General features: G+C 43.3%; 1 protein-coding gene across 3 annotated transcripts; it reads right to left on the bottom strand.

Annotated features, from left to right (window-relative positions):
• Positions 1-314: 314 nt before the first annotated feature.
• On the bottom strand, positions 315-22637 carry Gjc1 (gap junction protein gamma 1). Of its 3 annotated transcripts, XM_028882623.2 has the most exons (4): positions 15844-16460; positions 8445-8553; positions 3373-3446; positions 315-2036 (listed from the first exon to the last, which is right to left on the bottom strand). In XM_028882623.2, exon 4 carries the CDS (start codon positions 2014-2016, stop codon positions 826-828), a length of 1191 nt encoding a protein of 396 aa, XP_028738456.1. In that variant the 5' UTR covers positions 2017-2036; positions 3373-3446; positions 8445-8553; positions 15844-16460; the 3' UTR covers positions 315-825. The 3 variants fall into 3 exon arrangements, with proteins under 3 accessions (XP_028738456.1, XP_028738461.1, XP_028738458.1); XM_028882628.2 differs by lacking the exons at positions 8445-8553; positions 15844-16460 and adding an exon at positions 22460-22637; XM_028882625.2 differs by lacking the exons at positions 8445-8553; positions 15844-16460 and adding an exon at positions 21897-22077.
• Positions 22638-23430: the final 793 nt, after the last annotated feature.

Genomic DNA, 23430 nt, shown 5'->3' with positions numbered 1-23430 from the left:
ACAGCACTACACAGTCACACTGGTGGGCGCCCACACTGCTACACAGGAGCATCCTCGCTTCTCAGTCTTAGAAGACCGTGGGTCAGACACCCCATCAAAGCACACAGCCATGCTGGTTGTTTAAAGGAAACCTGTAGTAAAAATGTACTTCCTTTGGAAACATATTCCAAGAACAGCTACAACTCTGGTCACAGGAAGGAGGTTCCAAGAACTCCCAGGCAGAAGAAAGATCTCAACCTTTTTCTAATAGGGATCTTCTTCCAACAACTTGAAAACTGGTATTTCTCCGTCAGTTTCCTTATGAATCTTAAATCTTTCCCAAAACACGAGAGGCACTTTTTATTAAGTATAGCATCTACTACAATTCTAATCACAAGGTAACATTTGCTAAACAAAGTAATAACACTAGCTTTTAACAGGCATTATTTACAAGGATTTTTCCTTTAATATAAAAAAGTATAACTACAGCAGTCCAATGTACAAATACAAAAAAAAGTTATCATACTAAAAAAATGTACCATAATACTGTACATACAAAAACTGTTCAACAGAATGATTTAAATATATCTGTTCTTCTCTGGATCTGGAAGACACAATGTAAAGTTCTGCAACTGTATTATTGCTGAGAACATGTGCCTGGGAACACTGTGTTTCCCTTTCCCCACTCATCCCAGCTCCACCTTCAGAGTCCCCTGAGTTTGGATCATGAGCCAACAGCATCCCTGAAGATAACCAGAGCCAAATGTTTACTCAATGGAAGTCATTATTCAGCGAGCCGCTGCTTACCATAAACTATGAAAACCCAAGTTTTAAGCCCAACCAAGATTAAATCCAGACGGAGGTCTTCCCATCCCCTGATTTGCTACTAACACTGCTTTTGTTGGAGCCAGATTTGGACCCCACTTTGGCCTTCTTTTCCCGAGGACCATGGGGGTTGTTTTGGTGATGGTAGGCCTGGATGGCTAGGTCCAGGCGTTCCTGAGCCGTCCTGATCTCCCGCTGCAGAGTCTCCAGATCAGCCGGGAGCTGCTCCTCGTGGCTGCCGTACTGCTGCTCCTGGGCGATATTGGCTTTGTTTTGCTTGTAGGCAATCTTAGCGTTGGACAACTCGGTGTACTGGATTTGATCTGGTTTGACAGCAATGTTATAGCCAGGGGGAGCAGATGGCGTATTCCAAGTGAAAGGATAATTATAAGCACCCGGATCATCAAGCTCCCTCCTTTTACTGTTCAGTGAGTCTCGAATGGTCCCAAACCCTAAATGGAGCATCTCCCAAATGTTAAGCAATAGGCAGAGGCCTGTAACACCATACATTATCAGAAGGAAGATGGTCTTTTCAGTGGGTCTAGAAATAAAGCAGTCTATTTTATGAGGACAAGGAAGCCTGCTGCACACATAAAATGGATGGACTTGAAAACCATACAGGAAATACTGTCCTATTAGAAAGCCCACTTCAAACACAGTCCTGGCCAGTAGCTGCAACACGTAGATTTTCATGAGCCCATCCTCCCGAATTCGTCTCCGGCCATCATGCTTCGGTTTTGGTTGGCTCTGCTCTTTATTTTCTTTTTCACTTTCTAGCTCCATTTCTGGATACATCATAGGATCCTCTTCATGGTCCTCTTCCGTTTCTTCCAGAGCCCGGTGCTGTTTCCAACGCATGGCATAGGGTTTGCTCCGAGCTGCCTTCTTGTCTGCCTCACCATGCTCCATTTTGGCAATCTTATGAATCGCATATCCCAGGTACATCACAGAGGGAGTTGCAACCAGGATGATCTGGAACACCCAGAACCGCACGTGGGAGAGCGGTGCAAAGGCATCATAGCAGACGTTCTCACAGCCCGGCTGCTCTGTGTTGCACACAAATTTGCTTTGCTCGTCATAGTAGATGGACTCTCCTCCTACAGCAGTCAGGACAATTCGGAAGACAATCAGCACGGTGAGCCAGATCTTCCCTACAAACGTGGAATGGTTGTGGATCTCCTCTAGCAGGCGAGTCAGGAAGCTCCAACTCATGGTGATGGAATTGGTTTGCCCTGGTATGTGGAAAAGTACCAAGCAGAGGTGGGGGGGGGGGAGAGAAATCAACAAATGCTAAAAGTAGCTTTCTATTTTTGGTGCTCAACAAATAATCAAACCATAGCAATGTAAATTTTAATTCCTAGTATTTCTAGGGACTTTGTAACCCTGAAACGTAACTCACTTCAGGACTCATAGTAGAACAAACGTTGGACGATACTCACATCTCGCTCTAACAGCTTTAGGAAAGATAGCACACCGTACTCATGTCTAGACACAGAAGGTCTTGTGTGCTTTCCTAGTTTATCCCTCAGATGCAGCACATTGTATTTTTTTTACATATATTAGTATGTTATGGGACATCTAGACACTGTGCACTACACATAACAAAATAATGCACCGGGGTATCTTTCTAGTCCAGTCACAGTTTACCACTGAGAACATAAAATGGGATGGATTCCACTGTGAAGAGGCAGTTTACTAGAAAGCTTAAGTTTTAGACCAGCTAACAAAATGTTGAAGTAATTAAAGAAGCCAAGAGTAGTGACACACATCTTTAATCCCAACACTTGAGAGGCAGAGGCAAGCAGATCTCTGTGAGTTCCAGGCCAGCCAGAGATACACAGTGAGACCCTGTCTCAAATTTTTTTCACAAGTAATTAAGGAACGGCAGCTGTCAATAACTGGCAATGATGAGCACTAATAGAGAGAGGAACCAGGGAGTAGTCCCTACTAGGCCACACAGCAGAGCAAACCCTGGTTTTATTTTTAAAAGCCCACAATGGAAGCTCTTAGAACAAAAAAAATTTAATGATGGATATAAAAAGAAATGTATGCTAAATTGATCCACAAGAGCAGCAAATCCAACTGGTAGGCAAATCCACTAAAAATTAGCATATTTTTGTTTTTTGAGACAAAGTCTCACTATGAAGCTCTGGCTGTCCTGGAAGTCACTATGTAGATCAGGCTAGCCTCAAACTCACAGAGATCTACCTCCTGAGTGTTGGGATTAAAGATATCCACCACCATGCCCAGGTCTTATTTTTGATTTTCTGTTTTTGTTTTTCAGAGAGTCAAATGTTACCTAGGCTGACCTTTGAACTCAAGCTATTCCCACCTCAGTCTTGTATTGCTGGGGTTACAGGTGTCTGTCACCATACCCATCTTTAAAAACAGCATGTTAGAGGATAATTTTATTCCAAGATCCTCAAATCTATGCCTAGAATCCGAGTCACACGTTAAACTCCTAACACAACATTTGACACAAAGTACACCTACATTTTCAACTCTTCCCCTCCCACCACACCGCAGAGATTACGGTAAATCACCACCACTAAGTAACTCCAAACTTACCTGTTATCCAGAACTTGTTACCCAAAACCTTCTTTCAGAAACAGTATTTTGTTTGTTACTTTCCCAAAGTCTCTCTGGAAGGGAAAAAGAAAAGAGCAGGTCATCAGCTTCCTCCCACAGAAAACAATGAATCACTAACGTGTCATTTTCGGGAAGAAACAAAGTTTTCTGTGTGCTCCGGGTGGTCACTCAGAATGAGATGGAAATAGGCTTGACTCTCCTCCCAAAATAAGTGATGGAGAAATTAACAGTGACCTCAAAGTTTTTAGCTCATCAGGCTGTATGAAAACATGATAGGGGGCTGGAGAGGTGACTCAGCAGTTAAGAGCACTGGCTGCTCTTTCAGAGACCTGGGTTCAATTCCCAGCACCCACATGGCAGTTCACAACTGTCTGCAACTCCAGTTCCAGAGGAGCCAATGTCCATTTCTGGCCTCTGCAGGCACCAGAAGTGTACATAGTACACATACATACGTGTAGGCAAAGTAAATAAAATTAATTAAAAAATAAGAAAACTTAATAGGGAAATGAATAATTTGTGAAAATTCAAAATCGCTGGGCATGGTGGAGTATTTAATTGCATTTGGAAGAGGGAGGCAGAGACAGGCAGATCTCTTAGAATTCCAGGCCAGCCGGGGTTAAAAGTGAGACAGCGGCTAAAACAAACAAACAAACAACACACACACACACAAACTCGGGACACTGATGAAGTTTGACAACTACAGCAAAGAGCAGAAGCATCAGCACTGCAAGGTTAAAGCAGGCTACCAACAGCCCTGGCTCTGCCGCAGCCAACACTTCTCACTAGGATTTGAGCAGCCAAGTAGGAGCAAGCTGTTCAGCTGAAACACCCAACAGCTGGCTCAGTCACTGAACACCAGTCTCCACAGGAGGTGATTTACAGATCCAATGGCTCACAAAGTCGGAGAAAGAAAACACCTGCACTGTGATTAAAAACAAAATAAAGTGAGCTTGAAAAACAAAACAAATGTGAATTGGAGGCCAGAAGGCTCTCCATAGCCAGTTCTAGGCTAGCTGGCTACACAGTGAGACTGTCTCAAGACAACAAAACAAACCAATGTAGGAGGATTCAGTATCCATTATCAAGCTGTGTAACTCTGAAAAGCTAGGGTCAAACATCATCCATATGGCACCAACTTCCTTCATTACTATCATTTTATTAACAAATAAATTTACAACAACTGCTGAGACTGGGCCTAGTGGCCCATAACCTTTAATCCCAGCACTCAGAAGCAGAGCCTGGTTTTATGCAGTGTAGCCATGACTGCCCAGTGAGACGCTGTCTCAAAAACAAAAATCCCGAGGGGGAACAGGGGTTAGTATGTAAAAGGAAAGAAAAACTTTTTTAATAAAAAATTATATAAAAATGCCAGGGGCGGGGGTGGTGGCGCACACCTTTAATCCCAGCACTCGGGAGGCAGAGCCAGGCGGATCTCTGTGAGTTTGAGGCCAGCCTGGTCTACAAAGCGAGATCCAGGAAAGGCACAAAGCTACACAGAGAAACCGGGGGGGGGGGGTGGGGGGGGATGCTGAACCAAGCCAAATGCTGAGGCTGTGGCTCAGTTGGTAAAGTGCTGATCTAGTGCATACAAAGCCCTGATCTGATCTCCAATACCCATAAATGGGGCATGGTGGCACACACCTGTAACTCAGCATTTAGGATGTGGCGGCAAGAGAATCAGGAGTAAGTTCAAGTTCAAGGCCAGCCTGGGATACATGAGGCCCCTGGGAAGGAGGGTTGAGAGAAAGGGAGAGAGTGTTAAATCACTCCAGCCTTACTCTCCACGGGCTTTTTATAGAATCACACCATCCTATATTCACATCCTGAAGTTTTTGGTGCAGGTCTCCCTATAATTTATACTCTTGACTACAAAATGTCTGAGAGAAGAGAATCTTGGTATTTTGTCCTCTATAGACAGAATGCATAAATTATTTCATCCTTTTTCTTAATTCTGTGGAGGCAAGATAAACCAACACCATTAAGAGAAACTATCCCACAAGTGGTCTGGAGAGACGGCTCAGAGGTTAAGAACATTTCCACAGTTCCAATCCCCAGCACCCACATGGTACACAACCATGCAAAGTTCCAGTCTCAGGAGATCTGGAGTCCTCTTCTGGCCTCCGTGGTCACTGGGCACCGGTCACACACATGGAACACAGACATACATGCAAAGCATTCATATAATAAGATAAAACTTTTTTTTTTAGTTTTTCAAGACAGGGTTTCTCTGTGTAACAGCCCTGGCTGTCCTGGAACTCAGACCAGGCCAGGCTGCCTTGAACTCAGAGATCCACCTGCCTCTGCTTTTTGAATGTTGGGATTAAAGGCATGCGCCACCACCGCCTGGCTGTTTTCTCCAGTCTTTTTTTTTTTTTTTTTTTTTTTTTTAAATTTAATTTATTTATTATGTGTACAGTGTTTTGCTTACATATATCCCTTCAGGCCAGAAGAGGGAGCCAGATCTCATTACAGATGGTTGTGAACCACCATGTGGTTGCTGGGAATTGAACTCAGGACCTCTGGAAGAACAGCCAGTGCTCTTAACCTCTGAGCCATCTCTCCATCCCCTCCTCCAGTCTTTATCAATGTGGACTTCCCAGTATAAAACAACATTAACTGAGCTGGAGAATGACTCAGTGGTTAGGACTAATTGCTGCTCTTGTGGAGGACGCAGGCTCAGCTCCCAGCACCCACACAGTTATAACGACCTGTAACTCCAGTTCTAGTGGGTTCAATGCTTTCTTCTGACCTTCTCAGGCATATATATGATGTGCATACATATAGCAAAACACTCATATAAATAAAATTAATAAATCTGACAGAAAAAAAAAAAACAACTAAAAAAGAAATAGATTTCTAGAGCCGGAGAGATGGCTCCACGGTTCAGAGCACTGCTGCTTTTCCCTAAGACCAGGCTGGTGTCCAGCACCACACGGCGGCTCACCACTCGCTGTTTACTCCAACTCCAGTTTCAGGGAATCCAAGGCCTGGGTGTACTAGGCACACATACTACACGCATGTACACATCAGGCAAAACATACTTATAAAACAAAAACAGGCCGGGCGGTGGTGGCGCATGCCTTTAATCCCAGCACTCAGGAGGCAGAGCCAGGCGGATCTCTATGAGTTCAAGGCCAGCCTGGGCTACAGAGTGAGTTCTTGGAAAGGCGCAAAACTACACAGAGAAACCCTGTATTGAAAAAACCAAACCAAACAAACAAAAACAAAAAACAAAAAAAATCTTAAAAAATACCTTTTTCTACATTAAAAAAAAATGGCATCTTACAAAGGAGCTTAGGAATAAATGATTTTGTTTTGTTTTTGTTTTCTCTTTGCTATGTTGAATGTCTCTCCCTCTAAACCTCACATATTGGAGTTTTACTCCTTAGAATGGCCAAGTGAGATGGCGATGGTGCACACCTTTCATCCCAGCACTCGGGAGGCAGAGCCAGGCAGATCTTTGTGAGTTCGAGGTCAGCCTGGTCTACAAAGCAAGTTCTAGGACAGTCAGGCTATAGAGAGAAACCTTGTCATGAGGGGAAAAAATAAAAAATAAATAAATAAATAACTTTTTTGAGCTGAGGAGAGAACCCAGGGCCTTGCTACTGAGCTAATTTTTCTAAATAACAACAAACAAAATAATTTGTAAAAAAAGAATGAACTACTAGGCCATTGGATGTATAACTTCAGAGGAATGCTGTCACACACCCACATTAGAAATTCATGTGCTATATAAAGGTTATTGACAGACCTGATGTTCTTTTAGTCTATTTCCTGTACTTAGATATAAATCTTACACAGTCTCTGCTGCACTAGAGTATCTACCATCAGACTTTCACCAGAACTAACCAAAAGTCTATATAGCAACTCATCTAGAATAATAGAATCAAGTAAAAAACAAAAAAAAAAAAAACTAAAGCATTTACACTTAAGCAAGACAAAGAATTTTTAAATTAAAAAAAAAAAAAAAAAAAAAAAAAAAAAAAAAAAAAAAAAAAAAAAAAAAAAAAAAAAAAAAAAAAAAAAAAAAAAAAAAAAAAAAAAAAAAAAAAAAAAAAAAAAAAAAAAAAAAAAAAAAAAAAAAAAAAAAAAAAAAAAAAAAAAAAAAAAAAAAAAAAAAAAAAAAAAAAAAATTAAAACTAAGAATCAAGTAAAAACTTACTGCATTTTTCTCTTAAGCGAAGTTCATAGGATTTTTAAAAATTAAGTATAAATCACATTGTCTGGATTATCTCGGGTGGTAGAGTCTATTATTGGGATCATCATAAACACGAGAAAGTGAGATTCAGATAATGTATGTAATTTGTCTAAGATCATCTAACTACTAAAGATTGTAAAACCAGAATAGGAAGTTAGCCAGTCTTGGTCTAGAGTTCTGGCACTTATTAGTGATGAATTTTGCTATACAGCTAGGCTGTAGCTCAGTGGTAAGGTGCTCATTAGCATGCTGAAGGGCCTGTGTTGGACTCCCAGCATCACTCACATACCCACTGCAAAGGGGACTACGTACAGTTTTCATGTGAAAAGGACTTTATTCCAATCCTTGGGATCTGATTTATAAAGGAAACTCTTGGGGCTGGAGAAATGACTCAGTGGTTAAGAGCACGTACTGCTCTTGCAGAGGACTGGGTTCAGTTCCCAGCACCACATGGTAGTTCACAACCATCCTGAACTCCAGTTCCAGGGAGGTCTGACAACTTTTGACCTCGTTGGGCACCAGGCATGCAAATGGTGCACAGATATTCAGGCATAAGACTAACACACATACAATAAAATAAACATGAAGAAAAAAAGGCTTCCCTGAAAAGCAAGCAAACATACATACAAAAAACGTGGTAAGACCAGGAAATTTGAGTTTATTCTACATCTTAAATGTGGAATAAATCAATTAAAGCTTAAAACAAAACAAAAATTCTGCAAGGGTCCTTTCGACAGGAGAGGTGGGATGGCTGGCTGGGGTAATGCCTGGACATGAGAAGTTAGTATATTCAGTTTGGGAACAGCAAGCCCGAGACACTGTTAAAGGGGAGATATACAGACTGTGTACATACCAAGTCCTGAGAGCTGTGTCTGGACTCAAGGCAATCCAAACACATTATCATCATTATTACGAGTGCCTCAGCTTTTTATCTCGTCACCTCAACTTGACTGGAAGCCCCCCTAAAAGACAAAGGCCAGACCCTTACTTCAGCATCTGGACTAGGGACAGATTTTAAGTGCTAAATAAACATCTGATCAACACATGGACTGATGTATTTCTCTAGTACCTGCTACTGTACAGCTGTGACAACCCTTCAGACTTTTCTTCTTGATCCCCGTTTCATCAGACTGTCTGTGGATGGCTTACTCAGAGACAGGATGTTGTACAGAATCTACATCAGCCCAAATGTCGGGCTGGAACTTAACTGTTTTTCTTTCAAGTTTCAGTTTCTCACCTCTGTCCAACATTTTTTAGAAACCAATTTGCTTGTTTTCCCAGAGATGTTTCATTCTGACCATGGCTCTTTAAACTTGCACCTTAAGCCATGTGGTCCCAGGCCAATCCCAGATTCTCTAAGGCTCTCATATTTTTTTGAGGAAAACAAAAGCCAACACAAAGAAATGTGATCAACTTCCTCTAATCAATCCATCAATCTATCCATCCATCTATCTACACACTTGGTTTTTGGGTTTTCAAGACAGCATCTCTGAGTTGGCTTTGGCTAGCCGAGAACTTACTATCTAAATCAAGCTGTTGTAGAATTCGTGGCAATCTTCCTGCCTCTGCCTCCTGAGTGCTAAGACTCAGGCAAGTACTACCAAGTTTAGCTTCCTTTCCCTACCCTTAAAATAAAAAAGCTAACTGGAAACAGTGCAAGGGAACAGTGGGCTGAGCAGTTTCTTTCCTTTTTTCTTTTCTTTCTTTCTTTTCTTTTTTTGTAAGAAAGGGTCTTACTTTGTAGTCTTGCCTTGAGCTCTCTGGAATCCCACTCACTCAGTATCCTGAGTGCTGAGAACACAAGTGTAGCCACTACATCCTGGTGTGTGTGTGTGTGTGTGTGTGTGTGTGTGTGTGTGTGTGTGTGTGTGTGTGTATACGTATGTATTAGCTGCTCTTTTAGAGGACCCGGATTCAATCTCCAACAGCCACATGGTGACTCATAAGCACCTGTTACTCCAGGAGATTCAATGCCTTCTGGCTTCTGCAGGCAGACATGTATGTAGTACACAGACATACATGTAGGTAACACATCCATACACATAAAATAAATAAAATCAATTTTAAAATAAAATAAAAGCCAGATAGAGGCCTGAAAGATGGTTCAGCAGTTAACAGCATATACTGCTCTTGTAGAGGACCTGAGTTCAATTTTCAGCACCCACATCAGGCATTTCATTACCACCTGTAACTCCACCTCCAGATCTGACTCTCACATGTACAAAACCACACACAGATACACACATATACACAGAATTAAAAGTAAAATAAATTTTTTTTAAAAAGTCAGACAACTAGACATGGTAGCAAATTTATAATCTCAGCACTCAGGATGCTAAAGCAAGAGATCATTAGTTCAAGGCCATCCTGGAATATAACATGGTCTTGAATGTATGTCTGTATAGCTTAATTAACACTAAGGGGTAAATCTATAAACAGTAGTTACTCACTCCTTAAATAATAGGCAATACATTACAGAAATGCCTAAGAGGAGGGAACAACATGAAACCTCTAATTATCTGAGCTAACTGGAGGGTTTTCAGAGCAAAGAGGAAAAACAAACAAAGCATAGTAGACTCACTGAGTTGAGGAGACAGCCAAGGTTACAACCGAGAAACCCTGCTTCAAAAAACAAACAAAATCTAGCCGGGCGGTGGTGGCGCACGCCTTTAATCCCAGCACTCGGGAGGCAGAGCCAGGCGGATCTCTCTGAGTTCGAGGCCAGCCTGGGCTACAAAGCGAGTTCCAGGAAAGGAGCAAAGCTACACAGAGAAACCCTGTCTCGAAAAACCAAAAAACCAAACCAAACCAAAAACCTATAGATGAACTAAGGATTGATTCTTAACCCTAAATTTTGTGAAACTGAGCAGAATGGACTAGGAACCAAGGACAGTGATTTCAAAATGTGATTCATGTGCTTCAAGAATCAGGTCTTATTTTCCATATTTCTTTTCACACACACACATGCATATGAATGCAGGTACCCACTAAGGCCAGAGGCATCTCAAATTCCCTGGAGCTGAGTTACAGGTGCCTAAGAACCGAAATGAGGTCCTCTGCAAGAGCAGTATGTGCTCTTTACCACTGAACCATCTCTCCATCCCCTTTCCATATTTCCAACTACGACATAAATGGAGACTATCAAACTAGCTAATTTCTAAGGTTCATATTGCTTAATATTATCTCTGGCACAATAAAATTCATAAAACAACTGAAAAATTACAAAGAATTCAGCACTCCAGGGTAAGGAAGGAAGCAAAGTAACAGCAAAGTGACATTAACAATAATAAGATGTCAAATTTTCATAAAGATATTTCCCAGCTGGGAGGTGGAGGTGCACGCCTTAATCTTAGCACTCGGGAGACAGGGGCAGGCAGATCTCTGTGAGTTAGAGGCCAGCCTGCTCTACAGAGCAAGTTCCAGAACAGCTAAGACTGTTACACAGAGAAACCCTGTCTCAACTTCACCCCCTAAAAAAAAGGTATTTCCCAAACAGTCATTCCAGAAAATCTGGACTAAACTAAAAAAATTGAAGACAGGCTCACCAAGTTATGAACTCACTATCTGGGCATCCCAGATCAAGAGCTGAGCAATCCATTAAGAACTGCGCTAGTGACTCACATCCCTGAATGAGTATGCTTTATAGTGCAGACAAGGAATCAATTAAGGGGTTTACAATGAAGTTTTGTTTAACTGGAACGTTTTAAGTGGAAGTTAATTCCACATCAGTGATAATAGATGCTTAATAACTACCTAGTGACAATTTCTAAGAAAAAGAATTATGGCAGCTAACAGGCAAACAGTAATCTATGTGGCATAAACATAAAAACAACTTGTTTTCGAAAGTGTTCCTGGCTATGAACAACATTTGAGAAACACAAAATATAATTTATCATGAATCAAATTATAAAACCAACTGAAAAGAGAGGCATCTGAAATGTTGGCTCTAACAACCAACAAGGAAATAAAACACACCATTGTGGGCTGAAGTGCCAATTTACACTGGCAAAGAGCCATTCTGTTTGAATTCAAGAACATTCAGGAACCAGCTGGAAAAGTATGGGATACCACATTCATCCACAATGCCTCATAAGTGGGGCTGTCTTCATTCAAAAAGGACAGTACTGGTATCCACGTCTAAAACAGCCTAAGCTTAGATCAAATTGAGAATTCTAAATACTATTCAGTCTTGGAAAGTAAACATGTCAAATAAATGTATTTCCAATAATATTACTAGGTTTGTGGACGTTCTAATATCATACAGCAATGGTAAGTGTGATCTGGCATCCTTCTCGAAGACATCTGAGCAATATTTATCAAGAACTGAAACACTGCCGTGCACAGTGGCACATCTGAGGCAGAGGCAGACAGCCACAGTTCAATCAAGGACACTTGGTCTAACAGAGACCTTCTCTCAAATGCCACTCTTCACCAAGAAAAAACTCTAAAATACTGTCTTTTGATCGGTAATACTACATTTGTAATTATTCTTTTTTATTTTATTTTACAATACTATTCAGTTCTACATAACAGCCACAAATTCCCTTGTTCTTCCCCTTCTTGCTCCCCTCCCGTAATTATTCTTAAATAAATACAGAATACTGGCTATAAGAATATTTTATATTAAAGCCGGGCGGTGGTGGCGCACACCTTTAATCCCAGCACTCGGGAGGCAGAGACAGGTGGATCTCTGTGAGTTCGAGGCCAGCCTGGGCTACAAAGCGAGTTCCAGGGAAGGCACCAAAACTACACGGAGAAACCCTGTCTCGAAAAAACAAAAAACAAAAACAAACAAAAAAGAATATTTTATATTATTTTATATAATGTTATAAGCCTCTGTAATAAAATAATATACAATGACTTTGAGGGGGTAGGGATGAGGGGAGATCAAGAAAGCGTCTCACTATGTCACTGTGTAGCCCTAGCTAGCCTTGATCCTTCTGCCTCTACTTCCCAAATGCTAGGATTACAGGTGTGTATCAACCCTTATCTACTATTATTATTGTTATTATTATTATTATTATTTTGGTTTTTTGAGACAGGGTTTCTCTGTGTAGCTTTGCGCCTTTCCTGGGACTCACTTGGTAGCCCAGGCTGGCCTCGAACTCACAGAGATCCGCCTGGCTCTGCCTCCCGAGTGCTGGGATTAAAGGCGTGCGCCACCACCGCCCAGCAATACAATTATTTTTTTAAATTATTTTTTGAGGGGTTAGAGATGGCTCAGCAGTTAAGTGTTTGCTCCTCTTGCAGAGGACATCGGTTTAGTTTCCAGCACACACATGGCAGTTCACAACCACCTGTAACTCCAGTTCCAAGGCATCCAATGCCCTCTTCTGACCTTCGACAACTCCTGCACATATGTGGTACACAAAGCACACACTCAGGCATACATACATAAAATAGAAAAAAAATCTTTTAAAATACATATTTGTAAGCCAGTAAACAGCTTTCCTCCATGGCTTCTGCTTCAGTTCCTGCCTCCAGGTTCCTTCCCTGATTTCTTCTTGCCATGGCTTTTCTCAGTGGTACGTGGAAATATAAAATGAAATAGCACCCACCCAAGAAATATTGAGACAGAGCCCTGCTAAATATGCCATAGCCTAAACGTTACAATCCTTCTACCCCAGCTGCCCAAGTTCTGGGATTATAAGCATGTGCTACCAAGCCTGTTTTCTAATTTTTTATAACACAGAACACAAAATTCAAATATCTATAATTATCTAGATAAAATGCAAAATTATCTAGACAAATTCAAGCACCTGTAATTAGACTGAAAGTAGATTAGTGGTTGTCTAAGTCTGAGGGGTGGCGATATCACTTTAGGATATTAACCGTTCCTCTTAGAGGAACCAAGTACTCTTAATTAACTGTGGTGATGCCTGTCTATCCTCCTTTGGTCGTTTCTTTTCTTCTCTTTAATGTGTATGAATGTTTGCCTGCATGTATGTCGGTGCACCATATGTGTGCCTGGTGCCTGCAGAGGCCAAAAAAAGGGGGTAATAGATCCCGTGAAACTGAAGTTACAGACAGTTGTAAGCCACCGTGTGGTTTCTGGGGTTGAACCCAGGTCCTCTGGAAGAGCATCCAGTGCTTTTAACTGTGGAGCTCTCTCTCCAGCCCCTTTTGGATGCTTTAAATAAGTGAGCTGGAAATTCAGGTTTAAGATAAAAATAAATCTTAAAAGAAAATGAGTGACATGTAAGATTTCAATTATTTCTCAATAAAACTCTTTTTAACATTTTAACTCTTTGGATAGCAATAAGGTAATACGAGTAACTAACTAAACAGGAGGAGAGGCCTACAACAAATGGAGACCACAGGTACCCCCAAAGAGGACTAGCTTAGCTCCAGCTTTGAGAGGCTGGTGTATTTTCAAAAGAATTCTTCAACCTGAATTTTTATACACAATCCTATTTTTTGGTAAACTTCCTGAAGAATATGGTAAGATGAATAAATAGGGCTGAGGTACAGCTAGCTCAGCGGTAGAGCACTTGCCTAGCAAGTACAAGGCCCCATGTTTAACTCCAGCACAAACACAAGCACACTCCTTCATGAATCTTCACAGATTAAACACTCATGTGACCAACATGAAGATGAAGCATAAAACATTACCAGGAAGCCAGTAAGGTGGTTCAGTGAGCAGTACAAGCATGACAACGTCACTCAATCCTTAGGGAACTCCTGATACCATCTATCTGTAATCCCAGCATGCCTGCATGGAGACGGGAAGTGGAAAGAAGAGCCCCTGAGTTCAAAGGCAGTGAGCCTGGGATATGTAGCATAGCAGACACCAAGGAAGACCCTGTCTCAACAGGGCTAAGAAAGAACCAACTCCCCAAAGTTGTTCTCTGGGAGCTGGAGAGGTGGCTCAGCAAGTAAGAGCATTAGCAACTCCTCCAAAGTCCTGAGTTCAATTCCCAGCAACCACATGGTGGCTCACAACCATCTATAATGGGATTTGGTGCCCTCTTCTGGCACGTAGGTGTACATGCAGATAGAACATCATACACATAAAATAAATCTTTAAAAAATTATTTTTAAAAAAATTGGGGCTGTACAGATGGCTCAGGAGTTAAGAGCACTGGCTGCTCTTCCAGAGGACCTGGGTTCAATTCCCAGCACCCACATGGTAGCTCACAACTGTTTATAACTCTCTGGTCCCAAAAAGTAAAAAACAAAAACAAAAAACTGTCCTCTGACCTTCATCTGTGATTCATGGCATGGACCTGCCTGTACACATACACGCAAATACACAATTTAACCAAAAAAAGGGGGGGGGGAATTATCACACCTAATATTCCACACACCACCACCCCTTTTTTCAATGATTTTTCAAAACAGGGTTTCTCTGTGTAGATTTGCCTGTTCTGGAACTTACTCTGTAGACCACAGTGGCCTCGAACTCACAGAGATCCTGCCTCTGCCTCCCGAGTGCTAGGATTAAAGGCCCGGCTTCCTATTTTTAAATGACTAGTTTTTGTGCACAGTGTTTCACGTAGTCCAGACTGGCACGAACTTCCTCCGAAGTCTTCCTCATCTCCTTGACTTTGCCTCTCATGCTGATATCACAGTCTGTGCTACCAGGCTCAGCCCAAGAGTCCCTGAAAACCCACAGTCCCTGCCATTATTCTTTGTTGATTTTCATCCACTACTGAGTATTGGAAGGAATTTACTTTTATTTGAAAGACTGATTAAAACAGCCACCAGAGGTTGAGGATTTTGATCAAGAGAGTAGAGCAGTTGCTTAGCACACAGGAGGTTCAGGGCTTAATCCCCCTGCATATATACAGTAGGAAAAAAAAAATCAGTTTCAATTACAAGTTCCATTAAATGTTTATTTGCAATGTGAATGTTATACAATTTTCATCTTCTAATCACTTTCTCTCATATCAAAGGTTCCTTTGTTGGAATAACAACATGCCATGAGATTCAATACAAGCTCAATGGACCTATCTTGTAGTATTAACATATAGTCCTAGACACACTTTTTAAAAACCAAAATGTTACATTAAGGCTTTAAGATTAGCTATTAGAATTTAAGAACACTATTCTGAGCACAGATCTCCTTTTTATTTTTCCTGTCTTAAGAAATTATGCTCATATATATATGCAATTTCAAACCTCCAGAGTGAGGGACAGTTTCCCTGTGAAAAACATATAAAAAGCAGCTGGAAACAAAGCTCCTAGCTGTTGAGAGCTCTGGTGTGGTCCAAATAATAAAGTTACTTATTCTAACAGGATGTGGTACATACCTGGAATCCCAGCACCTAGAAGATAGAGACGGAAGGATCAAGAATTCAGGGCTATGTTCAGCTACATGGTAAGTTTGAAGTCAGTCGGGACTACATGAAACCCTGTTTCAAAACACCCAAAACAAAAAGAGAGAAAAAGCTTTGTAACCACTGAGCATCCATCAGCTTCCACTGACAAAGAATAACAATGATAAACCAAAAAAAGGAGGAAGGACAGATTTGCTTGTGGTATCAGTCTCAGTCCAGGGTCATTTGGCACCATTACTTTGGATGTACAGAATCATCGGAGGAGTGTAGGGAAGGACAGGACTGCTCACATGGCAGCCAGGAAGTACAAAGACAGAGGGTCAAAACACACCCTCCAAAGGCACACTGTCACCTCCTAAAGCTCCCAAAGCTTCCCAACAGCATCATCAGCTAGAGACCAAAGCCTTCAACTCATGCTTTAGGGGAACACCTAAGATGCAAACCATAAATCATAATTTTTCTTAGGTATCTGAAATCAGACATATTTTCCACTTTTATATTCTAGTTTAAGTACAATAGGATGCAATGGCTTCTGAATCACAATTCATTTTTTTCTAAATTTATCGCTATCATTTCCATCTTAGTGTTCTATTGCTGTAAAGAGACACCATGACTACAGCAACTCTTACAAGAGAAAACATTTAATGGGGCTTGCTTACAGTTTCAGAGATTTAGTCCACTGTCATTATGTGGGAAGCATGGTGGTGTGCAGACAGACAGACATTTTGCTGGAATAGCTGAGGGTTCTTCAGCAGGAAGAAAAAAACACTGGGCCTAGCTTGGGCTTTTGAAACCTTAAAACACACCCCCAGTTACACACTTCTTCCAACAAGGCCATACCTCCTAATCTTCTCAAGTAGTGCCATTCCCCAATGAGTAAGCATTCAAATATAGGAGTCTATGGGGGCCACTCTTATTCAAACCACAATTCCTATTTTCCCAAACTCAAAATAAGATGTCCTAGGCCAGGCTTTGTGATTCACACCTGTAATCCCAGTACTAGGAGTCTGAGACAGAATAGTCTAAGTTTGAGGCTAGTATGGGTGACTAATTATACATCAGAAAATGGGATAAAATCAATAATGCATGAGCCTGACTTGGGAAGCTGATGCAACAGGATTATGAGTATGAGGCCAGCCTGGACTGTAGAGTTTAAGTTATTCTGTCTCAAAAACATACAACAAAATAAGGCAAGATTTAAAAACTAGATGCAATGTGTCAAAAGGAAAAAAAAAATCTTTATTTCACCTGATAGTCTGCTCAAGTTTAGCTAAGATCCTGCTGAAAATATGATTCCTCAATGTTATGCATATTATATTACAGGTAATATAGTACCTTTGTTTATGTGAACTAGTTGTTTGGGGGAGGGGTGGGACATGGTATTTTTTGTTTTGTTTTTATTTTATTTTATTTTTTGATTGATTTTTTTTTTGGGGGGGGGGGGTGTTTTCGATACAGGGTTTCTCTGTAGCTTTGGAGCCTGTCCTGGACTAGCTCTGTAGACCAGGCTGGCCTTGAACTTACAGAGATCCACCTGCCTCTGCCTCCCGAGTGCTGGGATTACACGTGTGCCACCACCGCCCAGCTTGTTTTGTTTTTGATGCTGGAATCAAACCTGGACCCTTGATCATCATTAGTGAGTGTTCTAGCACTCAGATACACCACCACTACACACCAACATCAGCACATAGAAGGCTGAGACATCATCACTGAAGTTTGACAAGTTAGAAAAACAGCTTTAAAAACAAAATATCAGGAACTAGAGAGATGGCCCAGCAGTTAAGAGCACTGGCTGCTCTTCCAGAGGACCTGGGTTCGATTCCCAGCACCCACCATGGGTGGCTCACAAGCACCTAGAGATCTAATGCCTTCTTCTGGTCTCCTTGGTTATCAGGCACACACATATACACAAAAAATAAAAATAAGTATTTTTGTTTGTTTAAACTCATGTGTAAGAGTGTTTGCCTGCATATATGTATGTGCCTGTAGAGGCCAGATGAGAACACTGGATCCCCTGGGCTGGATGCTGGAGTTAAGAAGGTTAAGAGCCTCCATGTGGGTGCTAGGAATCAAATTAAGGTCCTCTGGAAGAGTAGCTGGTGTTCTTAACCCGAGTCATCTCTCTAGCTCTGTTTTGTTTGAGACAGGGTCTCACCGTACAGTCCCGTCTGTCCTTGAACTGACAGATCCACTTTCCTCTGCCTTCTAGGTGCTGGAATTAAAGGCATGGGCCACATGTCCAATTAAAAATAAATCTTTAAATAAACAAACCAACCACAACAAAACATCACTAACTATATCCATATATAAGACCACAAACACAATATTTAAACCAGGTGTACACACCTATAATCCTAGTACTTGAGGTTAAGGCACAAAGACTAGTTGAGGTCAACTTGGGCTATATAGGGGGAGACTCTTATCTCCAAACAACCGGGGGGGGGGACGACACACAACCTACACACACAAAGAAAAAGAATATACAATATGTAATAGCAAGGCTTCCAGATAGGCATAGATTCCTAGAAGAGTACTGTATTTTAGAGGTCCCTGGGCTAAACTAGAAAGATAGGCTTCTTTCTAATTTAATTATTTGTGTATGAGTATTTTGCTCATATGTGTATCTGTGCACCATTTGTGTGCTTGGTGCTTGCAAGGTCAGAAGACAGTGTTAAGATACCCTGGAACTGGAGTTAGAGATGGTTGGCTGCCATGTTAGTGCTGGGTATCGAACCCAGGTCCTCTGTAAGAACAAGTGTTCTTAACTGCTGAGCCATCTCTCTAGTCCTGAAAGGTTTCTTGACAGGAGTAAGGATAAAGACTTGCCTCTGGGGTAAAGGAAATAGATGGAGTGTGTGCAAAGACTCTTTGGGTGAGCTTTGAACTTTCAAGAAATAGGAAAAAGACGTAAGTATGACAAGGATACACAGAATAAGAAAAAGTATATAAGCAGGGCTAGGGATGTAGTTCAGCGGCAGAGGGTTTGTCTACCATGCTGTGAGTTCAATCCCTAGTACAGAAAGGAAGGAAAAGAAAAGGGAGCTATAAAAGCAAGCTGGAGGTGTAGTTTAGTTGGCAGAGTGTTTCCCTGACATCCAAGATGTTGCAGGCTCACTCTCCAGCCCTGTATTCACCAATGAAGCACAGCGGCACACACCAGTAATTCCAATTCTACAAGCACATGGAGAGACTGAGGCAGGACTGCCATGAGTTCATAGTCAACCCGGACTAGAATGAGACTCTGTCTCAAAAACACAACAAAATTCAAAACATATCTAGTAACTGAAGACCAAGAATGGGTAAAGTTCAGAGTGAGAGGAGAGAAAGAATAAGGATTAAGACCAAGATTATCAGGTAAAGACACGGCCACCATCAGAGAGGGACCTGAGGAAGAACTGGAGCAAATTCAGACCCCTAGAGGAGGCAGTACTTCAGGGTGGAATCTAAGTCCACATAAAAACCTACCCTGGATAGGCAATCAGGAATCCCAGCTCCAAGAATGAGTCAAAAGGAATCCCCTAAAAATAGAGTCTAAGTCCACTTAACTCCTCAAAAGGAGTATGTTACAAGTCATCATGAGGTTACAATTATTTCAGTCAAAACCAGTTAGCTCCCACAAAAACTGTGGATAAAACAAGCCATATAACTATGGAAGTTAAACATTGTTTAGAGGTTAGAGGATTAAGAATAGTATGTGAAATTTATTCCACTTTTATAGAGGAAAAACAAACTTATTCCAAAAGTTTGTACATGTTTTCAAGGATTTTTAGATAATTACCAGACTGCTAAACTTTTTTGTACGTTAAAAACATTGAGAGGAGCCAGGCAGTGGTGGCGCACACCTTTAATCCCAGCACTCGGAAAGCAGAGGCAGGCGGATCTCTGTGAGTTCAAGGGCAGCCTGGTCTACAGAGCAAGTTCCAGGACAGCCAAGACTACACAGAGAAACCTAGTCTTGGAAAACAAAACACAACAACAAAACTCATTGAGCAGATGGTACTCGTCTGTGTTTATTCAGTTTCGAGTTCTTGCCACACAAGTACTTAATGGGGACAAAGTCTGCTGGGGCTGAGGGCTTGGTGACAGAGCACATGCTTAGCATATGTCAAGCCCAGGTACAATCTCCAGCATCACAAAAAAGTTTGTTGAATGAGCCACCTGTGGTGGTACACACCTGTAACCCCATCACTCTGGAGGGTCAGGCAGTAGGAACTAGAGTTCAAAGCCTGCCTGGGATGAATACCAAGTTCCAGATCACCAGTTCCAATCGTATCACACAATTAATACCCTGCTTCAAAGAATAAAATAAAAAAGTAAAATGTTATCTTTAATGAGATCATCTCATCCTTGTACCTAGGAAAACCCTTTTGGGTAAACACATTCCACAGGTCTGAAAGATAAAACCTTTGCCAAGGTGTGCTGACAACTCCAGACTTTGTGAAACAAGAATTTACTGCTGCATGTAAACTAGCACTGAGTACTTGTCTTCTATCCTTCAGCTGTATGGTCAGGGTTCTCCAAAGGAACAGAATTGGTAGAATGAAACCAACGGTTTGAGACTATGACAAATCAAGACACATTTATAAACCGTCTACTGCCTGTTTTCTCTCCGAAATGCCCTTTGCCTACAGTACTCTGCACCGAAGATCTGGTGTAACGGATTGGTTTAAAAAAGCTTTCACCCTTTACCCAGAAGAGTCTGTTCTAGTTCCTAGCATCCTGCCATTACACAGCCCTTCAGAAACTCAAAGTAACTGCAAAGAAATCCCTGCTCACACCAAAAGAAACCTGCAAATTTAACACAAATTCACAATTAATTTAGTTAGGAGCTAAACAATTAAGTTTGTAGGGGTTTCTTTTTTGTTTGTTTGTTTCTCTTTGCTTTTATTCTTGCTCTGAAAAATACCCACAAACTGTTTACAGGGCGAAGGATTTGATTCCAAAATTACCATATTAATTCTCTTCTTATAGATACTCATGTACTACAAACAGACTGATTTCTGCTTAACAGAGAATTAAAATCTTTCGTTTGCATAGCTTTGTACAGCGCTTTCACATATTTCCACTTGTAAGAGTGCACAACAAAAAACAGACACCTTTAGACTTAAGACACAGATAAGATATCTTATCCAGACTTGGTCTACCTTGATTTCCTCGATTTCACTTAGTGTTGACGAGGACAAAATAAAAGCCTGAGCACACTAAAATCTGTAGCACGGCCAATTCTCGAGGACCGAAAATGTCTTCAAATGAGAAAAACCGAACTCAACTTGGCAAAAGAAAAGCAATCCCAAACAATCGCAAAGGGGTGGGGGGGGGGAGACCCCAAATTCTAAACACAAGTCACATAAATCTCTTCAACTCAAAAACTCCAAACGCGGCAGCCAGCCCAATCACAGCATTAGCGCCTCCGCTCTGCTTTCAATCTGGAGACTTCCACGAAGAACAATTAAAACACGCACACGGGGGAAAAAAAAAACCCAGCAGAGCTCCAAAGTTTTACGAAGTGAGGATAAAGTCATCTCAAGTGAAGAAAAGGCGTCCAGCAAGAGGCGACGAGCCGGGTCCTCCCACCAGCCCCTCTCCCGCTCTGCAGCGCTCGCACCAAACCTCCGGTCAAAACCTCCGAGGGAGACGGGGGGACCCGCCGGACCCCGCAGCACGCCGCGGAGGAGCGGCCGCCGTCGCCAGACAAAGACCAGCCGCCCAGCGCCGGCCGGGCCGGGCCCCCAACCGCCTGAGGAGTTGCGGGAGCCCCGCCGCCCGCCCCCGGCCCGCCCGAGCCGTTTCCCTCCCAATTTGGGAACCGCGCGCCTGGGGACAAAGAGGGCGGGCGCGCCGGGGACGGCGGCGGGACGCGGGTGGCGACGCCCCTCGGGGCTCGGCGGGAAGCCTTCGGCGGCAACCTTTCCCGCCCGGCCACTCCCGGGAGCCCGGCCCGCCGCCGCCGCCGCCGCCGCTTTCGAGGTGCCTCAGAGTTCGCCCGGCCGCGCCCGGCCCGGGTCCCCCTCAAAGCCGCCGCTCACCCGGCGGTGGGCGTCCCCGAAGCCTCCTCCTCCGCCGGGCCTCGGCCCGTCCCGCCGGCCGCCGCCTCATGGGCCCCGCGTCGCCATCACCTTCGCCGCCTCGCCGCCACCGCCGCCGCCGCCTCCTTCGCCTCAGCCCTCAGCCGAGGCTGAAGCCGCTGCCGCCGTGCCCGCCGCCTCCCTCTCTCGCTCCCGCTCCCGCTCCCTCCCGCCGCCGGGACCCGCGGGGAGGCGCCTGCGCACTGCGTGCCGCGGTGGGGGTGGGGGCGTCCCGTCTGGGCCTGGGAGCGGGGGGCGCGGCGGCACGTGCGCCTCGGGTGGGAGGGGGGCGCCCGGAGCGCGCGGCCCCGCGCCGGCGCCAACTTTCCGTGGCCGGCTGCGCGCGCTCCCGGGCGGACGGTCCCGTGCGCGGTGGGCGCGGCGGTGGCGGGAGGACCCCAGCGCGTGGAGCCGGGAGCCCGGGTGGGCTGCTGCTGACTTGGCGCGCTGCGGGCTCATTCCCTCCGGCGGGGTTCTCCGGGGTGCCGCTCGGCCACTAACGGCGTGATGGAGACACGCCTCACCTGAGTTCCCCGGGTCAGGCCGGAGAGCTCCGCCGCTATCTCGTGCGCTAGGTCAGGGCCTTGGTCCAGCGGATCTCGGGATGCTCATGGCCGTTCTGGGTTCTGCTCTGCAGTTGCAGGCAGAACCTCCGGGGCCTCTCGGCCAACCATCCCCGCCTGGTGGCTTTTACAGGCGGGCTACATAGTTTTGAGGTCCTGGGTTTCTCGGATTAGCAAAACCCTAATAGGCCATTTCCTCTTAACTCCTTGCATCCCAGCAAGACCCCAGTGACAAGACTTTTTAAAAATGCGCATGAACTGGAATTCCCCCTGATCGAAGCTGCCAGTTAATAAAAGGAAAACTGGGGCTGGAGAGATGGCTCCGCGGTTAAGAGTTTGTACTGCTGTTGCAGAGGATCCCCAACACCCACATCGGGTTCACAACCACCTGTAACTCCAACCCTGGGACCCGACTCCTCTGTGAGCTCCTATACTGATGTGCACATACCAGCATACAGACACAGAGACAAAACAATTCAAAATAATCTCTAAGAAAAAAAAAGAAACGGAAAATTCCTCTACTTTAAATAGAGTGAGACTGGGTGACAAAAGACAGTTTACCAAAGACATGGGAGAGGAGACAGCTCTGTGCAGTCAAGTGCTGACCATTCCTGTACTCTAGAATTCCAGATGAACAAGCTCTTACTTAGTTTTTGCCCCTGGCCAGGAAAAAAATTAAGCTGTAACAAGTGAGATGACATGCGGATCAAATTTCACCTGAAGCCAAGCCCTGCGGGCTAGTTCACAGGTGTAAGAACTAAAAGGGCTGCCCTCCTTCCCCAGGGGTTTTGTTTGATCTCCATGTTTTCCAAAAATGTAAATTGCCTAAAATTTTACATCCTGGTTTCTGGCTTCTCTCTAAAAATCAAACAATGTGCTCACTTGAGCCTCAATTTTCATTTTTGTTGTTATTTGGTTTCTGAAACAAGGTC

The sequence above is a fragment of the Peromyscus leucopus genome, chromosome 8b, assembly GCF_004664715.2.
Source record: "Peromyscus leucopus breed LL Stock chromosome 8b, UCI_PerLeu_2.1, whole genome shotgun sequence".
Lineage (NCBI taxonomy): Eukaryota > Metazoa > Chordata > Mammalia > Rodentia > Cricetidae > Peromyscus > Peromyscus leucopus.
The sequence above is the reverse complement of the archived record's forward strand: the minus strand, read 5'-3'. Positions and strand labels throughout refer to the sequence as shown.